The sequence below is a fragment of the Denticeps clupeoides genome, chromosome 19, assembly GCF_900700375.1.
Source record: "Denticeps clupeoides chromosome 19, fDenClu1.1, whole genome shotgun sequence".
Lineage (NCBI taxonomy): Eukaryota > Metazoa > Chordata > Actinopteri > Clupeiformes > Denticipitidae > Denticeps > Denticeps clupeoides.
In genome coordinates, this window is record NC_041725.1 from 10,834,866 (window position 1) to 10,850,539 (window position 15,674).

The 15,674-nt window shown below is 42.2% G+C and overlaps 2 protein-coding genes across 6 annotated transcripts; both read left to right on the top strand.

Annotated features, from left to right (window-relative positions):
• Window positions 1-1,132: 1,132 nt before the first annotated feature.
• On the top strand, window positions 1,133-4,661 carry LOC114769276 (platelet-activating factor acetylhydrolase IB subunit beta-like). Of its 2 annotated transcripts, none has more exons than XM_028962147.1 (6): window positions 1,133-1,539; window positions 2,083-2,168; window positions 2,586-2,675; window positions 2,804-2,920; window positions 3,059-3,181; window positions 3,284-4,661. In XM_028962147.1, the coding sequence occupies exons 2-6, from the start codon at window positions 2,088-2,090 to the stop codon at window positions 3,560-3,562; spliced, it is 690 nt and encodes a 229-aa protein (XP_028817980.1). In that variant the 5' UTR covers window positions 1,133-1,539; window positions 2,083-2,087; the 3' UTR covers window positions 3,563-4,661. The 2 variants fall into 2 exon arrangements, with proteins under 2 accessions (XP_028817980.1, XP_028817979.1); XM_028962146.1 differs by having other exon boundaries at window positions 2,087-2,168.
• Window positions 4,662-5,232: 571 nt separating this feature from the next.
• sidt2 (SID1 transmembrane family, member 2) lies at window positions 5,233-15,592 on the top strand. Of its 4 annotated transcripts, XM_028961479.1 has the most exons (28): window positions 5,233-5,873; window positions 6,071-6,192; window positions 7,884-8,048; window positions 8,136-8,181; window positions 8,615-8,716; window positions 8,827-8,910; window positions 9,068-9,167; window positions 9,350-9,415; window positions 9,511-9,604; window positions 9,706-9,764; window positions 9,966-9,977; window positions 10,263-10,307; window positions 10,539-10,619; window positions 10,760-10,816; window positions 11,184-11,299; window positions 12,109-12,182; window positions 12,304-12,370; window positions 12,578-12,651; window positions 12,754-12,877; window positions 12,973-13,090; window positions 13,193-13,329; window positions 13,444-13,552; window positions 13,700-13,776; window positions 13,850-13,896; window positions 14,281-14,386; window positions 14,474-14,584; window positions 14,747-14,860; window positions 14,963-15,592. In XM_028961479.1, the coding sequence occupies exons 1-28, from the start codon at window positions 5,664-5,666 to the stop codon at window positions 15,023-15,025; spliced, it is 2,580 nt and encodes an 859-aa protein (XP_028817312.1). In that variant the 5' UTR covers window positions 5,233-5,663; the 3' UTR covers window positions 15,026-15,592. The 4 variants fall into 4 exon arrangements, with proteins under 4 accessions (XP_028817312.1, XP_028817309.1, XP_028817311.1 ...); XM_028961476.1 differs by lacking the exon at window positions 10,760-10,816 and having other exon boundaries at window positions 5,234-5,873; XM_028961478.1 differs by lacking the exons at window positions 10,539-10,619; window positions 10,760-10,816 and having other exon boundaries at window positions 5,234-5,873.
• Window positions 15,593-15,674: the final 82 nt, after the last annotated feature.

A 15,674-nucleotide genomic window follows, 5' to 3' on the forward strand; every position in this document is an offset into this window, starting at 1 on the left:
TTTTAAGTCACTGCAAGATGCAGTATGGGGCAGTATGAAGTCGTTTGTTTTAATATCCGCTTTATTGAATCTTAGTTGAAGGGATCTATGCATTTCAAGCAAAAATGTGTGTGAGCAAGAATTTCCAGCTATCATTATTTTGCAACTGCCGATCATTATTCCTCTGTAAACCCCAATTATTAGGAAGATCTAAAACCAGGAAACCAAGCATACTGATGTACATGAGTCCCTCATGGCTCTGTGGGGATGACTGGAATTTCCAGTCTGCACTTGCAGTGTTTCTGCTTCCTTGAACGCCTTCGTTTATGTAATTTCATAATCATAATTGTAACTTTGTGGGCATTAGAGAGCAGAGAGCCTGTTTACAAAAGGTCGGGAGTACAACTGCATATGTCAATAAAAGTCAACATTTTGCATTGGTCAAAACACTGGTGTTTATGCTGTTATTTGAATTTAATAAAATGATTATTGAGGAGCCCATGATGAAGAAGTGATGAAAAACAGTCACATAAACAGCCTTCCCTCTGTTAGGAATGTTGGTGTGGATCTGCATCAGCTGCTGCATAAATGAAACATAAAATAAAAGGAAACAGTTTGTAAATGAACCAATGGACTATAAGGTCACACTGATAGGGGAAAAAGGTGTCAGAGCTGCTCCACTGTCCCAGCAGGCATCATTAAAGCATGCAGATAGGCGCCGAGATGGGAGGTGTCACCAAACCCCTGAGACAACCAGATCACAGAGCAGTGGACAACACTAGAACATTACGCAAACGTTACAGCTGGTTTTCGGCAGCAGGGTTAGCCGGCCTGCTGGTCGTACCTTATTCTCCTGAGTCCAGAGCCAAGGACCAGGGGTTTGCACACCAAAGACTGCAAACACAAGAACAAGACCGATCACGAGCAGCTTGAGGATAAAGACAACTTACCTTTTCACTTTCAGGATATTAATAAATCCGTAAAAAAAAAAACAAAGATATATTTTTCACAATAAAAGGATAAAAAAAAAACAACAAACGTCCGTCTTTTATCGTAATCTTACAAACATGAAACGAAAAGTAGCCACGCCTCTCCACCAGAGGGCGCGCGTTCCATTTCTGACCACGCCCACACATTTTTGGGGCATGTTCCGTATCGCCGCGTTTTCCATAAGTGTCAGTGTGGCGCGTTAAACAACACTTTTTGCACGCAATAACGTTGCGCTCCGTGACAGTGGTTGTGCGTGGCCGCGGCTGTAATGCGGCCTTTTGGAGCTCAGGTCCGAGCTCGGTCTCGCAGCACCGGCGTGTGCGGGCGACGCTCTTTATTTCGCTGTTACCCGCGCCTCGCCTGGCATGTTGAACGTGTGTGGTTCGACAATCAAACCCGGAAGAGATCGCGGTCACTCGTGTTCGCGTGTTGTGCCAGGCGTCGAACAGACGACTTATTCGAACGACTAAGACGTGCGTGCTATAACTGCGCCAGCATTTGCAGCGAAACCACAAGTTTACGCACAAGCGTTGACCGAGAATTTATTCGGAACCAGGTCTTAACAGCAAGGTAAACCGCGCATGTTTCCCACAGATGTCGGAGTCCTTGTCATTTGTAATGTCCTTCTGCATTCGGACAAGTTGGGACCGGATTTGTAAACCAATTCACTAAAGCGCCTAACTCTCGTCATCTGCGCACTGGCCTGTCTCCTATAATCACGTACACGTACACGTACACGTACACGCAGGTTAACGAGACGGAAAAACTCTCGATGTCAAACAACGACCTGACTTTGATTTACCTGAACCGTTTATTGCAGCATTTCCCTGTCCCCGTTTAACAGTAACCTCTCTTACTGTCTCTTAAAGTCTCTTTTGACCTTATTGTTCTCTGAGCAGCAATGCAGATAGTTCATTAGTGGGGAGAGACCAACCCCCAGTTCTTGTAGCACGTCTCTAGATAGCAAATCATTGACAATTTTAGGGTTTCATAATTATTATTTGAGAAAACATTTATTTTGTTTCACTACTGCAAACGTTTGCACAGCACTGTATAAAATCACGAAGTAATGTTAAGCCTAGGTCTTATTTCACTGACATTTTCTATTCTAAGTAAGGATGAGCAGCGACGAGACGAACCCTGCAGCCGTGCCTGCCCCCGTGGAAGACGTGCAGGGAGATGGACGCTGGCTGTCTCAGGTTAGTTCAAGGTGTTTTGAGGCACTTGGTAAGTATCCTCATGGCGATGCCATCGCAAATGTGGGACCCCTGTGCTTAGGCTTCGTGCACACTAAAGACTAAACCTAAAAGCTGATTCAAACATTTTTTTTTGCTATTTTTGCACAGATGTTTGATTGCTTCTTCGCGCCCATCATGTTAATCGAATTTTACTGTAGTTCTGGCATGCTTCTAAAACCTTGTGTTCTCCTTTTAGTGTGTCATGTGTATTAGTTGAGATGGCAAGGTTATTTTGGCTTAATATGTCCTGATGTACTTTTGTTATTGACACTAGTGTGCGATGATATTTCTATGTGTAAGAAGATATTTTATATAAATATGTATTGCTGCATAATATGTTACTGACTGACTCCTTTTGTTTCTCTTTTGGTCTCTCAGCATAACCGCTTTGTGCAGGAGTGTAAGGATGCAGAGCCAGATGTTCTCTTCATCGGGGACTCCATGGTGCAGCTCATGCAGCAGTTTGAAGTGAGTTTGCTACTGCTTGTATGAGAGTAGAGCATGTTGTAGGTTGAACCTTTTTCCTCTTCAACCATTTTTTCGGTTGCCATGTGCTCTGCTGCATCCTGATTTACAGACATCTTTATCCGTCCTAGGTGTGGAGGCAGCATTTTTCACCTCTGCATGCCATAAACTTTGGCATTGCTGGTGACACCACCTGTAACGTGCTTTGGAGACTACACAACGGAGAGCTGGAGAACATCCGACCAAAGGCAAGAACTTGTAATTGAGGAGAAAGGAGCAGTGCTAAGAGGGAGAGTGAAGAGTTGGATCAAATGAGGAAAAAATTGAAGATGGTTGCATATTTCCAGAATAAAAGCATTTTTTTACGGGTTTGTCTTTCTCCCTAGGTTGTAGTAGTCTGGGTCGGAACCAATAACTATCAACACACAGCGGAGCAGGTGGCAGGAGGGGTGGTCACCATTGCTCAGCTCCTAACTTCACGACTCCCACAGGCCAAAGTTATAGTGCTGGTATGACGCCTCCAGTTTTTTGGGCTGTGATTTTACAATTTCGACCTATTCGGCTAATGAAGATGATACCGATTCTGAACTACTTTTGTTTTGTTTTTCCAGGGTCTACTTCCCAGGGGAGAGCACCCCAACCCTCTGAGGGAGAAAAATGCTGAGGTGAACCAGTTCCTTTGCTCCTGGCTGTCCGGACAGGGACCGGCCCAGTTCCTGGATGTTGGCACTGAGTTTGTCCACTCTGATGGAACCATCTCTCCTGGTGACATGTTTGACTTCCTGCACCTCAGCTCTACTGGGTACCAGAAGGTTGCTAAACCCATCAACGAATTGTTGCTTCAGCTGCTAGAAGAGCCTTCAGAAGAAAAAAGTGGTTCATTGGTGTGAGGTAGAGAGAGAGAGAGAGACGCAAAGAGAGAACGAGACCAAAGAAGTGCTAGAATTTTGGGGGGCATAAAGTACCTTGGGTTTGTGCCCTTACACTAAATACATTGAAGTACTGAAGAGTGAACTCCATAGTTTTTAACCTGTGACCTCTAGAAACCATATTTGATAATATCGTTTTTGGAGTGGCTGTTTACGTAATGACTCTGCTGGCAGGGTTAAAACGACACGAAAGCCTTCTCTTGCTGTTCCCGTTTTGCTGCTCTAATCTATTTGGCACACTACGGATCTTTTCTAAAACTATGAAAAATATAGTAAAGCACAAAGGCATGGAGTACGGGACATTTTTGCAAACATCACATGTTTCTAATGCATGCACATGAGCAGGGCTGTTTGCTTGTTGTCTGCAGCCAAGCAATGTTTCTGGAAGACTCGTGTGTGTGTTATTTTGCGCCGCTCTTAGCGCCACTAAAACACAGATTTCACAAAGGGACCATAAATTTTAAGCTACTCATGCAGTCAAGCGACCAGTTCCCTGGCCAAATCCACCGGTAACGGCTAGTGTGGAACGATGCCTTGTTCGTCTTTTTTAAGTCAAGAGGCTAATGTTGCCAGTGGTTGCAGGAACCAGATCATCCCAGATTTCTTTTTTGTTCTTTTCTACAGTGCATTTCGCATTATAAGCACAGGGACCAGTGAGAAGTCAGGACCGTTCTTTCTCTGTGTCTCTCTTTGGTGCGCCTTGAACTTAGAAAGTGATTAAACGAAATGTAATGCCCTGCGTGGCATCCGCTGTCCTACCCACTGGTTTGTGTTTGTGTGTTCACTACATTCCTGCTGCTTAGACAGTGCCTGTGTATAGAAGGGCGTGTTCAGTGAGTGTATCAATGTCTGAACTTTCTGTGTGATGCGTGTGCTTGCGTCTCACAGTACTTCCTGTGTGTTAGTGCGGAGCCTCAGTTGTGTATCTCTGTGCGATGTGCTTGTGATTGTTTAAACATTTTATTAATATAAAATGCTGCATTATTATGCACTGTGCTGCCCAGGATGTGAATCATGCTACTGAGAAAACCAAATATTCCAATAAAGGAAATAAAAATGAGTTGGAAATGCCCAATTTGAATAATTGTTATTTTTGTTCAGATGGGGGGGGGTAACACTGGAATAAATTGTTATTATTGTTTTAATTGATAAACTATTGTGCTTATAATGAACTGTATGGATATAGTGAGTGTACTCTTAAGTTCAGACCGTGCCTGTCTGTGTAGAGACCGTCCAGGGGGGACGGTCTCTAACTGCTGATTGTAAGGGCGTTTGGTAAATGCTGTAAACATGCTGTAAACATTTACAGTAAATGCAGGGGGCGGTGTGGAGCAACTTGAAAATGGTAACTGGATAAGGGCGTCTGCCAAATGCCGTAAATGTAAATGTGGAGCACTGGCGTTGGACGGTAGGGGGCGGTGTGGAGCACTGGCGGGGGACGGTAGGGGGCGGTGTGGAGCACTGGCGTTGGACGGTAGGGGGCGGTGTGGAGCACTGGCGTTGGACGATAGGGGGCGGTGTGGAGCACTGGCGTTGGACGGTAGGGGGCGGTGTGGAGCACTGGCGTTGGACGATAGGGGGCGGTGTGGAGCACTGGCGTTGGACGGTAGGGGGCGGTGTGTAGATTTGTCACAGAAGCGACGCAGGAGAAGAGGGGCGACAGGGATTTAACCCCTAACACGATTGTTTTCGTCAGAAGAGAAGACGGCGGTGTGAGAACAACACCTGGTAATGAAACTGCAGGGCGAGTTTGTGCGTTTTTTGTTTTTTTTTGCACCGACTTCTTTTTCTTTATTTCCCGTTTGGACTTGAACCGCGACAGCGAAGTGTCACTTTTTTGTTTTTATTTTTTTGTTTTATCCACCCTGTTTATTGACATCGCGGCGCCTGCTGGCGTCTCTGCCCCCGTCGCGAATGAATAACGCTCCTGTTCGGTAGTAACATGGACACGGAGGAGATCCCGGAAAACCGCCGCCGCGCTCAGGACGTCGGGATTTTCACCGTGTGACCCGACCGCGCTCATGCTCCGTCCCCCCGCGCCCCGAGTTCGCTGAAGGGAGCCATGGGGCTCTTCGCTCGCTGGAAGTCTCGCCTCAAGCCAGGCGCTGTCGGAGCGGACTGCGTGCTGCTGTGGCTGCTGTGGCTCTCGGTGGAGCAGCAGGCGGCGAAGGGGTCGCAGATAAACGCCCTGTTCGGGGTGACGTACAACAGCACGGTGAACGCGGAGAACGAGACCATCTACGCCTTCAACCACACCGTCTCCAGGAACCAGGTATGAAGATGCGACGTGACACGCAGTATTGCGTCTGATGACGGGTCCAGTTCTGACCATGTTCCTGAAAATAGTCTTCCCATGGATGGTGGACGAGTGAGGGACGATAAATCGATAATTTGCTGTTTATTTGCAGGGACTGTTCTAATTATTTTAAATTAACGTCACAATATTTTTTTTTTATTTCACTTCCACAGACAGATGGTGTCCGGGTTTGGGTAAATTTACAGTCCGAGAACCCAAAGAGCCCTGTCCTCGTTGTGGTGAGGCAGAAACAGGCTGTGTTGTCATTTCAAGTTCCCCTCATTCTCCGTGGGCTGTAAGTAAACCCCACATGATTTGCACGGTGATCTGTTGCTTGCCACTGATGCATTAATGCAACGCAATAAGCCTTCATGTAAAGTGTAATCTTACTTGAACAACTGTCGTTGGATTCAGTTGCGCAGTAATGTGACGGAACCACAATCTGCTGCAGGAACAAAAAGGGAAGAGTCTATTTCTGATAAGATGTTCATCAGTCTTGCTCAACTGCACACGTTGCGGTTGAACCCTGAACGTCTTGGTTGAACCGCAAGTCCGAACCTTAATTAGACCAAAATTGGTCTTGTGTAACTGTGAATTTGTCATTGAGGAGGAACCATGGCAGTTCTGCTTAATGTTCATTGTTGTCTTGCAAGATCAGATTTTTTTGTAATGGCAAATTTCATGAAAAGGTCTTTCCAACCTGTCCAAATGTCCAAAATGTTTTGTCATACGGGGAAAAACTCACTGTTATGTGTTCCATTTTTTTTACAGACTTGCGATTTTGTTATTTATGTGAAATTCCCTTATTGTGTTTGAACATTTACATTTAAGGCATTTGGCAGACGCCCTTATCCAGAGCAACTTACAACGTGCTTCCATGTTACCAAGTTAATCTAAATATTCTCTAAAGAGGAAGGTCTTGAGGTGTCGTTTGAAAATACTCAGTGACTGAGCTGTTCTGACCTCGAGGGGAAGTTCATTCCACCACCGAGGGGCCAAGACAGAGAAGAGTCTAGATGAATGTCTTCCTTTCACCTTCAGAGATGGAGGGACCAGGCGAGCAGTACTGGAGGCTCGGAGTATACGAGGTGCAGTGCGAGGTGTAATAAGGGCTGTAAGGTGGTAGTAGCCTAGTGGGTAACACACTCGCCTATGAACCAGAAGACCCAGGTTCAAATCTCACTTACTACCATTGTGTCCCTGAGCAAGACACTTAACCTTAAGTTGCTCCAGGGACGGGGACTGTCCCTGTAACTACTGATTGTAAGTCGCTCTGGAGGGCGTGTGATAAATGCTGTAAATGTAAATGTAGGTAGGATGGTGCTACTCCATGTTTGGCTTTGTAGGCCAGCATCAGTATTTTAAATCTGCTGCGTGCAGCTACTGGGAGCCAGTGGAGGGAACGTAGCAGAGGGGTGGTGTGGGAGAATTTGGGAAGGTTGAAGATCAGTCGTGCTGCTGCATTTTGTATTAGTTGTAGAGGTCAGATGGTGCATAGTGGTAGACCAGCTAGAAGGTTACTAAGGACTGAACCAGTAGTTGGGTGGCCTGTGTTGACAGATAAGGGCGGATTCGTCTGATATTTTAGAGAAGGAATCTACATGAGCGGGAAAGGTTGCTGATGTGAGTGGAGAAGGAGAGTTGGTTGTCTATTGTTCATTGATGGTAACATGGTAACATTGATGGTAAGCACGTTGTAAGTCGCTCAGGATAAGGGCATCTGCCAAGGTTGCGGGCTGTTGTAGAAGGAGAGAGCTGTCCAGGTAAATAGCAAGATCATGATGTGGTGAAGAATTTGCTGGAATGAATTTTTGTTCAGTTTTGGTGGGATTGAGTTTGAGGTGTTGGGCTGCCATTCAAGATGAGATGCCAGTTAGACATGCAGAGATTTTGGAAGCAGCATGTAGATCTGAGGGAGGAAAAGAGAAGATGAGTTGTATGTCGTCTGTTCATTCCATTATGTTCTTGTTTTACTCTGTCTGTCAGGTACCAGAGGAAGTACCAGTACACCCAGGTGGGTCGCACCCTTTGCCAACCCCCAACTCACGGCATGTCAGAGAATCAGCTGTTTTACGTGGATGTGTCCACCCTGTCCATTTTTGGCATCAGCTACCAGTTGAGAGTCAGCCACGTTGAGAGCTTCACACTGCTGTGAGTTCAACCTTGGCTAATGACTGATCAACAAAGTGCTGTTTTATTATAGTACTAATTGTATGACAATAATATATTTTTTCATAGGACAAACACAAAGTTCAGCTTCACTGCCACTCCGTCCCAACCTCAGGTATGCAGTCAGAATTAAATATACAGAAATTGCTGCTGGATATCAAAGGTATTATTCCAGCATTGTTGGGTATTGTTTGCCTGGATAAGAATCCTGATAACCTTAAGAGTTTCCATTAGAACAGAATTGCAAGTATTGTGGTACATCTGACTGCCTTTGCTGCCGGCATGAGTTGCGAAATGTCTGGGGGAGATGGAGAGAGGGATTGGCTGATCTGCTTACAGACAGATTTTTATACTCTACCGGCAGGTCTAAAGGTTTTAAAGATGCTTAAGCATTATTTGAGTAGTCTCTAACTTTTTTGTCCAATTGTTTTAGTTTGAGCAAGATTGTACAAAATAAACCTTGGGCAAGGAATGTCTGAATGTTTTATGTCTGTACATTAAATGTACAATAACATTAATGAGATGACATTGCTGTTGTTCACCCATAGTATTTTAAGTATGTGTTCCCGGATGGTGTTGACACAGTCATTGTGAAGGTCAACTCTCAAATCACGTTTCCTTGCTCTGTCATGTCAATCCAAGATATACAGGTATGTAATACAAGTTATGATATCTTGTCATACTATGAATATGTGAATAATTGCTGTCGATGTCATCAATGAATGTCCTTTTGTATTTTTTTTTTGTATTTGTCGGACAGTGTCCAGTTTATGATCTTGACAACAATGTGGCCTTCATCGGAATGTATCAGACTATGACAACAACTGCTGCAATTACTGTACAGGTAGTAAGCAGAAATACACCAACAAATACACAACTTATTTCAGACAATTAATATCACTTTAGCAGTGGCAGCAACTGCTCAGCCATGTACTAACTGTATGCAAATAAACACTAGAGGAAATGGTTTTCTGTCCCAATGTCTCATTGATGTAACACAGAGAAAGGACTTCCCTAGCAACAGTTTCTATGTTATTGTCGTGGTGAAGACGGAAGATGAAGCATGTGGGGGTCCCTTGAAATTTTACCCGCTTCTGCCAGGTTATCGCTCACTCCTCCACTTACTCCACCATTCATTCGCATTGGATCTCATTTTAAAGTAGTTTTAACTACTTATTTATTAAAATGTGTTGCTTGTAATAAATTAGCTATATTACTACTAAAGCTTTGGACATCTCCCTGAGTCACACACACACACCCATGTTTTTTTTTTGTACCTTTAGATAAGCTAATGGATCCTGGAAACCGTAGTAAAACCCTGGATGTAGTTGTTACTCCAGCCATTAACTGTAAGCCATAATTGCATTTGTCTAAATGCTCATGTCATTGTACTTCTACACTCTGTCCTAATTATTTTAATCCTCCCTTTCTCTGCCTTCTTTAGCGGAGGTGTACATCTTTGGAATGCTGTTTTGCTTTGGTATCTTCCTGTCTTTCTATGTGCTCACTGTCACAGCCGCTTGTGTACAGTATAAAAGGTAAGCTATGCTGTACATGACACGTATTTGTGTTTGAACTCCCCTTACTGCTGTTATTCCTGTTGCAATTTTATTAACATTTCTCTGCTTTCCTTTGTCAGGATGACTCAAAAGAAAGAAGGGCTGCACAACCCTGCTGATGTTTCACCTGCAGAAACAGGTATTCCAGTCTGCAGGAGATGCCTATGTAGTGTTGTAACTACAGTGAAATTTTTATAGAGTTCAAATCACCAACTTGTGTGTTCCACTGTCATAAATATTACACTTCTAATTGCTCTGCTGTATAGTTTCATAATGTCATAATTATTTATGCCTCTTTCTCTCTTCATCTCCTTACTGTTTCTGTGATTTTTTGCCTCAGCCTCTCTACTGGGTAAGAATAATAAGTGTGAAATATTATTTAATTTTTTAACACATTCACAAAGTGTGACGTGGACTAAGCTTACTAACCGCGGTGTCTATACTCACACTCCCTCTAATGAGTGGACGCTGTATGTTGTTGTGAGTTTTATCTTTTCAGAGCTGTTTGTTCTCATCTTCTCATCAGTGTTTGTGAATGTTAAGTGCTGTGGACTGGTTGGTGGTGGTTGGATCACTTGTTAACAACAGACCCAAGCTGTGTTGTTGATGGGTGCAACTTTTATTTCTGTTTATGCAGGTAAAGGCTTGGCTTCGGCTTCCCCCTGTGAATATGGTTCTTTTGGTAAGTCTGTGTGTAACCTTTGCAGGGATTCGTTCTGTCCATGACATTATTATTTCTGCACCGCTTGATCTTTGTTTGCACATCTTTTATTCTGTTGCTCTATTGACATTTGTTTGCTATTCAGTGTTTTTTCAAATCAAATTTTTAGGTCATTCTGTGAGTGTCTTTTTCAATCTCTTTGTTGGAATCATTTCGTCTCCTTCTCTGCCAAATCTTTCTTCCTCTGTGTAGCGGACAATGGCAGCACTTTCAGTTCAGAGGCCATCACTGACAACAGTGTAGCATCGGCTGAAGTCAGCTATGGATACCTGGGTACTGAAAAATTGTCAAATTTTTGTGCATGAAGTTTAAGCTAAATGTAAAACACGACCAGCTTTAACCGAATCTTGCTCCCCCCACTCGGACATGATTGGTAGGCTTTGATGCATTGCTGTCTCATTTGTGTTCATCAGGACAGGAGCCCATCAAACGCAGATCATTCACCCCGCACTTCGTAGCCATCCGCTTTGGTGACACACCACTTTACCAGTCCTGCTCTCTCACCAAAATCATCACTTTATCAATCACTACAGAAAAGTTTTGACTTAATTTATTGATTTAAAAAACTATCATGAATTCCAAATAAAATAGCATATGAATATTAAAAAGTACGCATATTGCAAGTATATAAATATGTTTGCATAGACATGATTTCAACCGATTATACCCACCCACCCCCCTTTCTCATTTCGGTTTGTGAACCGAATAAGCTTTAGAGACGTGCATGAAAACTGTGGAGCTCACCATTGGAAAATCGATTTATATCTATAACATGTATTTAACAGATATTTACTAATTAAATAAATCTTGGTCTTTTTCTCTGTGTTATTTTCTCAGAGCGCTCTTCAGAATGTGCTGGCCGCAGTCGTCAGGAGTCGCTGAGCTCCGTGGAGGAAGATGACTATGATACACTGGCTGACATTGACTCTGACAAGAATATTGTCCGCACGAAGGTGTGCCTTATTTTGACTCCTTGATGTGTTTGTGTGCACATAAATGACTAACTGTGTACTGACTGTCAGGTTGGCTGACCACTCATTCAGTGCATTTGTCATGGTGATATGTGGTGCAAAAAATGTGACCAGGCACACACTTACATGTGTGTATAAGTTTTAAAACATTAATGATGGCCCAACATTTTAATAGCAATCAATTGCACAAAGGAACTTACTCACCTTATTCTGTTCAATTTTCAGTAATAAATTAAAAATTCTTTCTTTCTCCTTATTGTTATTGTAGCAATGAGACCTTGTATAATGAAAAAGTGCAATTATCCAGTGCTGAGAAAAAAAAAAAAACTTTTCCACTCATACATATGTCATATTGCAATTGTTCCTTGACCAATGTTATCTTTGATAATTGCTGTAGCCTGTAGAGCTCGACAAGATGTAATACTAGCGAACACACATGCACACTAAACTAGGGTGACCAGATTTTCTGTTCCGGTTCATTACTGATCAACATACCATGACCTAAGGTTCATATGAATTAATATTTAGAATCATTTAGAGTTTAGAAATGAAAATAATAAAACAAATAAAAAAATGTGCAATTTAAAATAATTATTTAAATAATGCGATAACACAATAATAACATGTTAAAGTAAAAAGAACTATTCTCTTTCATAGTTAGATTTGTTTTACTCTATAAAATCGGAGAAGGAAAAAAGTATTAAAACAAATGGAGTAGCTGAACATTGTTCTCTAACATTGCCCCAGTTTGTGCATCTTTCAGTTTAATTGTGTGTATTTTCTTGTCGCAGAAGTTCCTGTGTGTGTCTGATCTGGCTCGCAAGGACAAAAGGGTCCTAAGTAAAAAATACCAGATTTATTTTTGGTGAGTTAAAGCTGCATGATTGTGACATTTTATGCATGGATATTTTATGAAGCAATATGCTACTGTTACGCGAACTCAAGTAAATTAGTTTATTAACGATGACTGATCTTTTTGATGACAGGAACATCGCCACGATTGCCGTGTTCTATGCACTGCCTGTCATTCAGCTTGTCATTACTTACCAAACGGTACAGTTGGCTTCTTCTTATGCTTCAGATCATTGCCCGTTGTAAATAAAACACACAAATGCTAGATGAAAAGAGTACTAAAGATAAAAGGGATTAAGGTTCTAATTTGAAATGCTCCACATGCATTTTAATATCATTAGTGTATGAAATATTGCTTACAACATATGGTGTGGGGAGCATCTGCTAATGTTCTGATCACTGTGGCAGGTTGTCAATGTAACAGGTAATCAGGATATCTGCTACTACAACTTCCTGTGTGCACATCCTCTTGGGCCTATAAGGTCAGAACATATCACAGTTTGTGTGTGTGTGTGTTGAATCTCTCTGTGATTCCTAGTGAGTCAATGGAAGAAAAAAAAAAAAAAAAACTTTTCTCTATTCAGTTCCTTCAACAACATCCTGAGCAACCTTGGCTACATCTTGCTGGGTTTGCTTTTCCTGCTCATTGTACTTTGCAGAGAAATTATCCACAAACGAGCACTGTTCCGCAATGATCTGGCTGCACTGGTAAGAAGGTTACATCTATTATTCAACATAAAATCCTAACCTGCCAGTCAGTGTCTGTAGGATATTTTCAGGCAATTTTTCTTTCTGTCTCTTAGGAATGTGGAATACCCAAGCATTTTGGATTGTATTATGCTATGGGCACAGCCCTCATGATGGAAGGTATTCTGAGTGCTTGTTATCATGTCTGCCCCAACTACACAAACTTTCAGTTTGGTAAGGCACATGCTGCATGTCTCTTGTAGTGAGTTTTTGGCATTCTGTAAAAAAAAATATATATATAGATATATATATAGATATATATATTTCCTCTCTCAGACACATCGTTCATGTACATGATTGCTGGGTTGTGCATGCTGAAACTGTACCAGAAGCGACACCCAGACATCAATGCCAGCGCCTACACTGCCTATGCCTGCCTCGCAGGTGTCATCTTCTTCTCTGTACTTGGCGTGGTGGGTATAGAGCCGTTCAAATATCTTGAGCGGTATCTAGTTCCCTTGCTACGGACCGTTTTAACCTTAAGGTCCTCTTCATGTCTCAGGCTAGTCCCATTTCTTATTCTGCAGGTGTTCGGGAAGGGCAACACCGCGTTTTGGATTGTTTTCTCAGTCATCCACATATTGGCCACCCTGCTTCTTAGTACTCAGCTGTACTATATGGGCCGCTGGAGGCTTGGTAAGTCCTCACTCTGAAACTCAACAGTGTACTAAGTATGTCCACATCCCCATGATGAGTGAAAATATAGATAGGTAGCAAATGGTCCTCTTTAATAGTTGTTGATTCAGTTCAAAGTAGTGCTTAAATGAAATATGCATTTTCCAGACTCTGGCGTTCTTCGTCGCATGGTGTATATAATCTACACAGACTCTATTAGACAATGCAGTGGACCCATGTACATTGTGAGTATAATTTGATCTTGCATCCAAATAGCAAATACCAAAGGCATAAGTCACACTGTGTTCTCTCCTTTAGGACCGGATGGTACTGCTCGTAATGGGAAACATTGTGAACTGGTCCTTGTGAGTAACAATCACATACCAAAGGGTTTCATGCTCTACCAAAAAATATCCTGGGTACTTCCTATTCAGGAAAGTTGTTAGTCTAATTATATATTTAATTATATTGTTAATATTAATATATTCATAACATATAATCATGTCTAGTTAATTGTATTATACATTTATGTATGTTTCCCTTCCTTTATCAATCCATGTGCTGATTTATTAATCACTTATAAAGTAACTGTTTCTCTAATTACCAAACATGGGACCTGAGCCATCATGTACATTGCCACTATTGTGAGAAAAAATTGGTTAAACAAACTGAGCTCAAAAGTTAGGTAGCTAATTAGTATGACACTGTTAGAAAAGTACATGGTTATTTTTTCACATTTCCTCATTCAGAGCTGCGTACGGCCTGATTGAGAGACCTAATGATTTTGCTTCCTACCTACTGGCTATTGGCATCTGTAACCTGCTCCTCTACTTTGCATTTTACATCATAATGAAGGTGAGCTTGGGTCACAACTAATATTGTTACGATACATTCATATGTTGTGTTTTAGGTATTCATGTTTTTCCCATTTGTTTTATGTAGCTGCGAAGTGGGGAGCGGATCAAGTGTTTTGCCCTAGTGTGCATTCTCTTCACAGCGGTGATCTGGGGCTTTGCTCTTTTCTTCTTCTTCCAGGGACTCAGTACCTGGCAGGTCAGAACCAAAAACTGGAAACCTGTAACATTAAAATGTCTTACCCCAATTGTCACATACAGAAGATGAGCAATGAATATATATGGGACTATAGGACTATATAGCTATAGTTTGTATTGAAGATATTAGGATGTTTTGATTACCCTGTCCCTCTGTTCTCAGAAAACCCCAGCTGAATCCCGTGAACACAACCGTGAATGCATTCTTCTCTCCTTCTTTGATGATCATGACATCTGGCACTTCCTCTCCTCTATTGCAATGTTTGGTTCCTTTCTGGTGAGTTCACCAGTAATTTTTCAAGCATTCATTCAGAATCACAACGGTCTTCACTTGTGATGGTGATACCACAGTGGCTGACACCTGTCTGATCACCAACAGGTCCTTCTTACCATGGATGATGACCTTGACGCGGTCCAAAGGGACAAGATCTACGTGTTTTGAGGAGATGTGGTCTGCCTTACTTAAACCTTCGCTGCTCTTTTGGGAACGGTTTACACAGAGCATGGCCAGATAGCCTCAGGGCTTGAAGGTTTTTCTGCTGGCTGAAGTGGGCAGAGGACACTGCGTGCCAATGAATGAATCAGATTCAGATCTGTATACTGCTGAAGTCTGGTTATTATCATGGTTGTTCTTATTGCTGGTTAAAACACAAAATGGGGCTTTTAAATGGGATGAATCACAGTTATCTCCATGGTAACTGCTCAAACTGCTCAGCAACTCTCAATGCATTTTTTGTAATTAGGTTTTACACAATGTATAAATGAAAGACTGTGAGTATGTGGATGCTCTTAGATTTGTGACATTGTCCTACATGGCCTTCCATGATCTGTCCTTCCAGGGTTCACATATACATAATGGACCTTACTAGAGCTGATTGTACTTCATTATGTAAAGGTCATCAGGTGGTGATTAGAGCATCTATTTTGCACTGTATGAAACCAGATTTTAGATGAGCACACAAGGATCAGTTGCTCAGAATTAATGTTTTAAATAAAGCGTGTTCTTTTACAGCCGTGTACAGCCGTTACTGTGCCTGTTATACAACTCAGGAGTCACTGTGCTCTTCGTTTAAAATACATTTATAAATTAT